The 10,619-nt window shown below is 33.3% G+C and overlaps 1 protein-coding gene and 1 long non-coding RNA gene across 2 annotated transcripts in view; one reads left to right on the top strand and one right to left on the bottom strand.

Moving 5' to 3' along the window:
* Positions 1-10,619, bottom strand: part of LOC137846234 (uncharacterized) — a 110,555-nt gene that overhangs the window by 46,275 nt on the left and 53,661 nt on the right. The window lies entirely within an intron of this gene.
* IGF1 (insulin like growth factor 1) overlaps positions 6,394-10,619 on the top strand; it is a 59,071-nt gene continuing 54,845 nt past the window's right edge. Inside the window, exon 1 of the mRNA XM_068664051.1 lies at positions 6,394-6,681. Within this exon, the coding sequence (XP_068520152.1) occupies positions 6,619-6,681 (63 nt within the window). The 5' untranslated portion in view covers positions 6,394-6,618. The remainder of the gene's footprint in view (positions 6,682-10,619) is intronic.

The raw sequence follows: 10,619 nt of genomic DNA, 5'->3' as shown, positions 1-10,619 counted from the left end.
GCACTCCTTCTATTTTGCTAAATGCAGAGTCTAATTCTGCTACAGTCCAACATACTCTGTTTTAGAAATTATTTGGAAAGATGGAAAGGAATTGTGATTTGGTCGTTTGATGAGAAAATATTGCATACAATGCAGTAACAGTTGCAGAGATAGTTGGTATATGCTATGGCTACCATATAGATTGAAATCAAAGCTTTAAATGGCAGTGGTTAGCTCTTTATTACAGTGAGGCATACATCAATAAGAATCAACATAGCTTTTATTTGTGGCAATTCTGTCATTCTGTGAGTTCTTTCTTACAGTCATTAGAATTTCAGCAATTTCAGTAGCTCAGTAGTTAAATAAATTATTCAGTAGTTTCTTAATGAAAGCAGAGTTGATCAAAATCTGTAAGTTATAATTAGGTGAAGTTATTTATGGGTTTCTGTTAATTTTTCATTAGCTCTTAATGTTTTGATAAAAATAAACCTGAGGATCATTGTAGCTAATAGGTCAAATTAGAGGTGACCGATGTATCTTTATTTTCTATTTGAAGAAAAAAAAAATAAAAATGTCAATAAAGGGGCTTAGTCTTTGAAGATGCAGAACGTACTGGCTTCAGTCCACAAAACACTGTATAAATTTTATGAGATAAGCCACTTGTGTGTAGTAAATCATGGGAGTGAAGAAAACTGAACACAGAAGAAAGAGTCCTAAGCAACTCACTAAAAGCCAGAATAAATGTAGTTTAAATAAATTAAAAATGGACTAAGTGAATGTTAGTTTTTTGTTTAGAGACATCTTATTTCATCTCTAAGTGGTGTTTGCTTGCAGGAAAGGTATAGATGTAAAATATTCCTTATTGTTATTTATGAAAGATCTCTTCAGGTCAAGATAAAATGTACAGGTATTTTTGCCATGTTCTCATACCATCTGGTATGTGGGGAAATATGCAACCTACCTGTGATAAAATTTACAATATTCAGTTTGTTCTCTTTTACAGTCCTTTCTGAAGCAGGAAAAAAAAAATCAAAAAACATCACACACAGACTTTAGAAGTCATGTGCATATTTAACACCATAAAATATATCTGCTAGGCTTTATTTTATAAAAATGTATGATCAACAGATACATCCTTGTGATGACTCAGGAAAACAAGTATGTCTTCAGAATTCATCTAAATGTGGAGGTAAAAGTTTAGGAAATGAAAGAAATATCTACAGCCATGCATTTTTCTCTGGGCGACAGAGACGTATAAGTGGCAGTGGAAATCATCCTTCATCTACCAGGAAGCTACACACACACACATTCCAGGTCATCATAATTCTCACTTGTTTTGCCTTCTTTCTCTGTATGCAAGCATAGTGCTTATGCAGTCATATTTCCCAATTTTCTTTCTTTGTTAAATCTGACTTTTTGCTTCCCTTAGAAATAAAAAAAAAAATAAAAAAAGCAACTTTTTGGAGCAAAGATGATCTATTCAGTGCTTAACATTGGGAAAGGGAGAGCCAGAATACAGACAGCTGAAACTGGGAATTTCCAGTTTAATGGAAAATTCTGGTATTCTGGTTATTCTGAATCAGAACAAACTATTTCAAAATTTCCCACAAAACAGAAAATAAAAAAAAAATAAAATAAAAAATATGCTTTCAAAAATGTTGAAACACATTTTGTTTGGGCTTTCTAGTTTTGTTTACTTTACATTAATTTTCATATTTTGTATTTTTGTTTTGCCAGTAAGCTATACATCATCTCATGCCATTTAGTAATAATAAATGTCACTTCCACTATTTTTTAAATTTAAGTATTTAAATTATGCAAACAATATACATAATAGTGTATATACATAATAATTTATATGATAAATTAAAATTATCATAGTACTCAATATTTCAGTTCACAGATGACCCATGTGTTAATTTTGACTGTTCTTAACACCAATTGTTCTGCTATTACTCATAAGTAGTAACTCATAAACAGAAATTCTGGACTCACACATTCATGCTCCTCTTAAAACACGTTTTTCTTGATCTATGAATATAAAAGGCTTCAGTTTACTTGATCCTCATTTAATCATGAAACTTCCACATTCCCTGTTTTGCCCTAAAGAGAAAATGCTTTTCAAGGCACTGCTGTTCTCCTTAGTCTGCCTTCAATACTGCCAATGTAATGATGGCTGAAATTGCACACCTTCATTCTGCCCATCAAATTTGTACCTTGTTTTTCATGTAGTGATGATGCTACTTAGGCTACCAGAAGAAAAAGTTTTTTTGTTTGTTTGTTTTGTTTTTATACATTTACTTAGCTCAAATGAATTACGAGAATAATTCATTTCTTGAATTCCTATTTTCTTTTAACTGGATGAAAGGATTTTTCCACCATATACCTGGCTTATCACTAACTTCAGTGCAACATTCCATATTCATAAAATACTCCCTTTCACCCCTTTCTCCACAGTTGTTTCCTAGAAAAGAAAGCTAAACTTCTCCAATAGCAAACATAATATTTTACAAATAATTCACTAGAGACTGTAAGAGCTAAACAATCATTTGTGTGTTTCAGGAAATAATACTAACACTGTAAATAACATTCTATCTTATCCAAAAGCAAGCAAGATGATTTATGAAGCAAATAAAAAGAGACAGCTCCAAACCAAAAGGCCTTATGTTGGAGGCTAAGCAAAGAATAAGGAAAATACATTCACATCATGCCGAAATTCAGTGAAATGTTACATTCTCCACTTTAAAACCTCTTCAGAAATGGATCACAAAAATAGTAAATAACAGAAGACATTGTATCCCTATTTATGAAGAAGCCAAAGGTAATACTCAGGCCAAAGACTGTACTTACAAGAATCTCAGATCAGCATGCCAAAATAAGGCCGCCTTGTGGGGTTCAGTTGCCTAAACACAGGTGTTGAAGGCCATCTGAGATGATCCAAAGTATCCAAGAAATCTACATGGGATCAGCAGATATGACACAGAGACCTCAGGGAAATACACATCCTTCTGTAGTGGAAGCTGGAAGACATGCAGGATATCCCACAACACTCAAAATGACAGTAAATGCCTAGGTTTAGACAAATACTGCCTTTAGTGCTTAGCATCACGATTGGGACCTCAAAAAGTTAAACATATATATATATATATATATATATATATATATAATATACACAGTTCCCATTAACCTGATGAACTGAATTCAGTAGCCAGTCGATAGGCTAAGGGAAGACTGATAAGACATCATTCCTGCACAAGGGTCTTCTGCCTTTTGGGAGGAACAGGGGACACATTACCACGGCATTCGGTATGGATCAAAAACCTCTTCACTGTATCTCATTGCATTTGTGTCTATTCTGCGCAGGATGAATGCTTTTAAAACATAATAAATATGATATTATCACTGCTATATTCATACAATAAAGAACATCTCTTCACCAACCACTGTGCTAATTGTCTTCTTTCATCTTGTCTTCCCCCATGCTCTTAGCCCTAAAAAGGTAGTGTCAATTCTATCTTAGTTCCAGAAGACTTATAATCCCAATATAATAAGAGAAACAACTGTTACAGATAGCAAATAACTGGATGTAGGTAACATTGATCCAATACAGGAAAGTGCAAGAGGATGTCATGCTGGCTGCCTTACTATAGTTTGGATTTTTCAGGCATTGTGGCAATGTTCCTGCCTTTTAAGGAAGAATTTTAAAAGGCATAATGTATTAATTCAGGTAATTGATTAATTACAGTTTTGTTAGCTGTCTTGTATAAAACAGAGTTCTCCCTGGAAAGACTAAAAAATGAGCATTACAGCGTTACAGCATGTTAATAGAATCATAGGAGTATTAAAGATAATGAGAATGAGAACATATAAACTCCTAAATATCTAATTATCTCACATACTTCATAAATCTTTATGGATATTAGATCACTATGAGGTATAGTTAAGAAACCAAAGATATCCATGCAAGTGTCTTTTGATATCGAATAACTATACCCGTTCCATTTTGTTTTGTTTTGTTTTATTTTATTTTATTTTATTTTATTTTATTTTAGTGAGCTGATTATATTTTGTGAGCATTTTTATGCCTACTGCACATTCTGTAGCTTGCAGGTACAACTACACTCAGTCACTAAGTAGTAAATCATACGTTACTTATTCTGAATTGTTTATAATTCAAAAGCTATTATATTTAAAAAAGAAGAAATTAAAAAATCTCCAGTAGTCAGTACACTTCTATACTGGCTATAATACTACAATCAGAAGAGAAGCTATATTTTAGGAAAGTAGTGATCCTCAGATAAATATGTCCTGAGGAATGTTTCATTCTCTAGAAAATAAATAAATAAATAAATAAATAATAAAAGCACTGAGCTGACTATCTAAAAAATTACTACCAAAAATCTGGAAAGTATTCTCTTTTCCCATCTTTTCACAGTATCACTTTAAAACAACAACTAATTGACAGAAGTGAAGCGCTTTGGAAAGTGAGATTGGATGGCTAGAATGAGGGTTTGGAGTTCAGAATGACTTCTTGGGAAGAAACAGAATCAACAGTTATAGACAACACGATTCTTTGGCTACCATGAAAGCCAAAAGTTCCATCTTCTACTGCGTGCTGCTGTCATGACCAAGACAGGTGTAGTAAAACCTGAGAGAAAAAAAAAACAAAACAGTGAAATGAGGGTTTGAAACTTAGGCAGTGGGGAATTGATAAATGTGTGGATTCCTTCTGTTATTTCAAAAGAAAAAGCAAGAAGAATTACATGCACCCCTCTGTAGTATGTACTTCCCACATCCTCTTATAGGCTGGTGAAATAAATGATACATGTGCTGTGAGTTACATTGGGTATCCTCAAGGTACGTGTAGAACATGTGTGGAGTTCAATGAACTCTAAAACAAGATATTAAAACAGAGGGCCTGCAGTACAAATGTGTGTTAGAATACTTGAAATTGTAGTTGGTATTACCTCAACTAAACAAACTTTCCTCAAAGCCCCCAGTGATTCTACCATTATACTACATTAGAGGAAACCCCTTCCAAAGAGCAATCAGCTTAGCTAACCATACACAGCTTAAAAATACACAGAGCTGAGTATTAGCCATTTGTAGAGGACACCAATAACTAATCGTGTCCTTTCTGCCTGGCAAGTACCATATAGTTCAAGGTGGATCTGAAAACTGACAGTGGACCTAGGCCAATATGATCTCAATTGTTATTTTCAATAATAGAGTACAGCTAGCACCTCAACATGCAACTGTCTGTGACATGTATTTGGCTTCAGTCTTATTTAATCCTCTACTTTTAAAATGCCGTCTTCCAAAATCAAAGGCTAACAAGTACAAATTGTATCCATAAAACAGCATCACAACTTTATTCTCAATAGCTAAGCATTGAAATGCAAGCATACATTATAAATAGAAAAACAGCTGGCTTGGAGCACATTGCAAGCCACTAACACAGTTGAGGGATTTGAATGACATCATAACCCGTGAGAGCATGTTGCTGGCCAGCTGGTGTTATTTATAATATACTCATAATTGAGGAAAAATAAAAAGGCAAAAGTTAGGTATTACAGAACTAACAAAGTAAGTTAGTTTGAATTCTCTCTTTTCCAGAGTCACTTAAATAATCAAGAGTAACTATGAAGATGACTACTAAAAGGGGAGAAAATCACTTTATAATTACAACAGAACATTTAAAATAAAAGTCATAGAAGCCCTTGAAGCTGTACTTCTTGTGTTACTACATTCATAGTACTGTAAATTCTAGGAAATTATATGTCTTCTGTGTGGTTGCTAAAAAATCACAAAGCAATTTTGCCCTATTTACAAGTAGTGCTCAACAATTATTTTACTTTTAGCAAATTGCAAGCTGTTATTTTAGGGTTAATAGCACAGAGAGTTGGAGGGTTTAATTGTTACTCAGCATATAGGCGTGCCAAGTTTAATAACGTAAATATGCAGTAAAAAAATAGTAGATTGACTCTGTCTCTCTATGTTAAAATAAATAAATAAAATATCTGTGTCTCTGTGCATAAATAAAACATGTAGAGATGGAGGGAGGAATGCAAAGGTATACAAACAATGCCCTTACCTATGTAAGTTTTTGTGTATTTGAAATGCAGACACGCACACAAAAATACAAATATACACATAGCCATTGGAAAGTTAACCAGAATACATTTTCTTATTTTTCGTGGCAGCATAAGCTTTTTTTTTGTCTGCTAACCCCTCAGTCACTAATTCACATTCTTTTAAAGGGAAAAAAATATGCTTCTGTGCTCTAGTTTTAAAATGCAAAGGTATGATGTTATTTGTCACCATGCCCAAAAAAGTCCTTACTCGGTAACTTTGCCAGAAGAGGGAGAGAGAGAGAAGGCAAATGCTCCCCCAGCTGTTTCCTGTCTACAGTGTCTGTGTAATGTAGATAAATGTGAGGATTTTCTCTAAATCCCTCTTCTGTTTGCTAAATCTCACTGTCACTGCTAAAATCAGAGCAGATAGAGCCTGCGCAATGGAATAAAGTCCTCAATATTGAAATGTGACATTGCTCTCAACATCTCACATCTCTCTGGATTTCTTTTTTCTCATCATTACTGCTAACAAATTCATTTCCAGACTTTGCACTTTTAAGAAGCAATGGAAAAAATCAACAGTCTTTCAACACAATTAGTTAAGTGCTGCTTTTGTGATTTCTTGAAGGTAAATCTTTATTACTATTTCAAATAATTTTTTAGTTTTATTTTACTGTGTATTGTCTGCTTCTGGTTTGAAGAGTATTCTGCACTTTTCAATAACATTATTTTAGTACTAAGAATTATTTATAAATTGCTGAACATGCAATTTTATGTGATCTGGAAAATGGCTGTATGTAATAGTTGCAATTACATAGATAACTGTAAGGGTAAACTATTGCAGATATATGTCTTAAATGTCACTTCTATTCAGAGAACTTCACAATATTTCAGTTATGTCATTATTAAAGGGTCCAATTACATCATTGTCTATATTGTTAATTAATGCTTTTGGACAAGAACTTTTAGCTATTTTCTGCAGGTGCAGGTTTTTATAGGAAAATAGGCATTGTACACATGTTAAGTTTCTGCAGTTTTAATATACACAATTATAAATAAAATCTTCATGCTTTGACACTGAAACTTTTAAGTGATGTTGTCCTTGCAGCAATTTTCTGGCAGTATTGTTGCATTTACTTGGATTTTTTTTATTTTTTTTTTGCTTTCATAAATTAAAAGTAAATTTGAAGTTCTGTTTGTTTTCTACATTAGAACCCAGCTGCAACTCTTGCTGACCTTGCATATTTGTATAGCTTAAGCAACTGTATATAAAGAAAATGGAAATTCTTCTACATGTTCTTCTCCAAGTTTTCCCTTGTAGGGAGGGCTGCTTCAGGAAAGTTTGCATATGAAGTTTCATGTTATGACCCTAGAATTTCTACTCATTAATATAAGCTGTCATTAGGTAAATTTGGCTTCAGAAGGTGCCTTGACCTCTGTTTCTCTCAATTGGCCCTAGTTCAACTTTCCATTATCAGCAAATTTATATTCTTCAAGAACTTTTTTTTATTATTATTATTTTTCTTTAGGGGTTTGTAAGCACCCTTATGCAGTTAACAGAGTTCTTCTCTTTTAATTGCTTGGGGCCTAATTATTTTTTTTTTAGAATGTCTTACACTTAAAGACACTTACCCCATTCCTTAATGTGATTTAGAAGAGCAGGTCTGTAATTGCAATGGATTAAACCATTCTCTTAATGTTCAAACAGGCATCCTTTCCAATGTACTTGAAAGGTGAAGATGACTTTTTTTAAGGTTATGAGCAAAGCATTAAGAGATATAAAAGTAATATGCTGGTTCCTCAGCTAGTGCTTCCTGCCAAGCTTCCTTGGAAGCAGGGGAACATATTGATTTAGGTTAAGATGTAGCCCTGATTTTTTTAAATCAAGGTTAGCAGTATTTAAACCTTGATCCATTCTGAAGTACATATGCTTTATAAATATGTAATAATTGCTAGTGAACACTATTACTACATACTAGTTACTTGTCTTACTATGACTCAATAATTAGATCCAACAGCTTCATATCAAAATGAATATAACCTGATTTTTTCTATAGCATATACTATCCATAAAAATGTTGCCCGCTTCTAGATATTTATAATTATTGCATGTGTCCTTATATGCTATTAAAATGACCAGGGATGTGAAGAATCCTTATGCACAACTTGTGCCAAATGATAGTTTGTACTAAGAAGTGGACTTGTATATAAGAATTAAGATGCAAAAGAGATGTAGAGTGTTCATATATGACATTCCTCTGTGGTGCCACTCTTCTGGACTATTAAAAGAGGAATGCAGCAAAAGCTGGTTATTTTACTAAAAAAAGAGGAAATTCCAGCTGTGAAAATATGGTCAGTCATTCTATGCAACTAAAAGAAGTGCTTAACCAGGCTCATCCTGAACCTGTATTCAATTTCCAAATGTAATTAGATTCTTCAATAAACCCCACCCACATGCCAATGCATTTTCTTTTTAAACTCTCAACTTTCTAGTTAGACTTGGGACACTGCAAGTACTCTGCCTGTTTGCAAAGGACCTGAAGCAATATTGGATTACAACTTTGTATTTTCTTAAGAATATTCCCCTCAGACATAATGGGAACTGTGATTTTACCACAAACATATTGAATCAACTAATGTTATGTTTAATTAAAATGATGAGGTAAAGTTAAAGTCTTAAACTATGTTTTGGAATTAGTTTTGATGAAACAGCACTTAATAATTTTATTTTTTAAAGAAAGATTGAGCTGTAGAAACACGTGTGTCTACCCCCCCCCCCCCCCCCCACCTCCCCCAATAAAAAGTTTTTACTTGTTTGCAAGTTCTTGACTGCTTTTAAATTTGAGGATAAAGTGTAGAAATTCTCTGTGGTTTATACTGTGCAGCCTTTTTGGCCTCCACTAAAGGAAAAACAGTTGATAATCTGTTTTGTTGTAGTTCAGTGCTGATATTTATCTTAAAATGTAACCCAGCTGAAAAGACTTAAAAAAATACAAAATTGTTAAATGTCTAAGATTTATGTTTATTTCTGGACCAAATGTTATACAAGAACAAACTGTTAAATACATAATGTTCTTGTATTTGTAATGTCTTTCAGCCTTCTGAGCCTGTGTGCTAAACAGTTTTCTGCTTTACCTCCTCAGAACTAGGAACTGGGAACCATCTTAAACTGCAGGTGCATCACATTCATCTTAAAAATTAAAAAATATGGCAAGGGAAAAAAGAAAATGATGTTGTTAAGATATGGAATCATTACAGGAAATAATGTTGTGTGTTATCATTATTCATTCATCTAACCTTCTTCCATCTGTCATTGAAGTCATGTCCATGCATTAAAACTTTTTTCTTTTTTTTTTTTCTTCCCATGGCAAAGTTGTCTAACGACCGTTGTGAATGGAAAAATAATTATTCTTTCTTTTTATGATATATCCTGAGATTAGATTTGCTCATTATTTTCACAGTGGAAATATTATCATGAAAAAAGGGGGATACATTCTGACTTCCTAATTTTTCTCTTATTCAGCTTTGACTTAAGTTGGAATAGGGGACTCATCCAGCAAGATGCTAAGATCCCTTGCCAAGAAAAAAAAAAATCTTGAAAATTATTGACTTAAACTAGAGAAAGCTCAATACCTCACTGAATCAACTTTCATATGAACAGACAAAAGATAGTTTCATCATTTTTTCAAAAGCTTAGTGAAAAAAAATCAGGGAAAGAGTCCCCGAAACCCTGAAAGAAACTTCAGGAGATTGATCACTTTATCCCAGTTCTTTGCACTTGTCTACTAACACAAGCCAATTTTAAGCCAAGCAATAATGATTTGTAACTTCTTACCTGACTGCAATACTAACATCAGCCTTGCAATAGAATGAAATTAAATGCAGATTTACACTCTTTAAAACTAACATTTTTGGCAAATGACCTAAATCAGTTCAGAATATGCATTAAGCACATTCTTCACTGTCTTGATACTAAATAGATATATATTTTCCTACTATTTGAAAAATGCTATCTTATTTGACATGTTGATATACATTGATACAAAAGGAAGTAGACAAATGGAATGGTGTAAATTTACACCCACTAAGGATTGACTCTTCTTCAATCATAAGTCCAGAAAAAGAACAGTTTGTAACCAAATGCAAGTGAGAAAAAAATCATCACCTGTGTTCACACCTCATAGCCAAACCTGACCTAAGCAGACAGTGAAAGTATACCTGTTTCTATCAAATACAAATAAAAGTCCTTAACTAGTTCTGCTCTTAATTTCTTGAATGCTTCCAAATGTTTACTTGCTAGTAACAGAGGACAGGAAGAATCATTCAGTCTGGTCCCCTCCTCTGGAAGGTTCCACATGACTCTTCTGTAACTTTAGCAAGCTCTACCTTAAAATGTCTTTCATTTTGTGCTCATATTTTCATTTTTAAGGTGTCTGGAGAACCACAGAGTTCTAATAATTAAAAAACCTCTTTCTCTTGGACCAATTTTCCCTCCATGTTATTTACAGCCATTTATTCTTATTCCAGTGATGTTTTTTAAGTTTAAATAACTTGTCTGTCACATAC

The sequence above is a fragment of the Anas acuta genome, chromosome 1, assembly GCF_963932015.1.
Source record: "Anas acuta chromosome 1, bAnaAcu1.1, whole genome shotgun sequence".
Lineage (NCBI taxonomy): Eukaryota > Metazoa > Chordata > Aves > Anseriformes > Anatidae > Anas > Anas acuta.
This window is presented reverse-complemented; position numbering and strand designations above follow the sequence as displayed.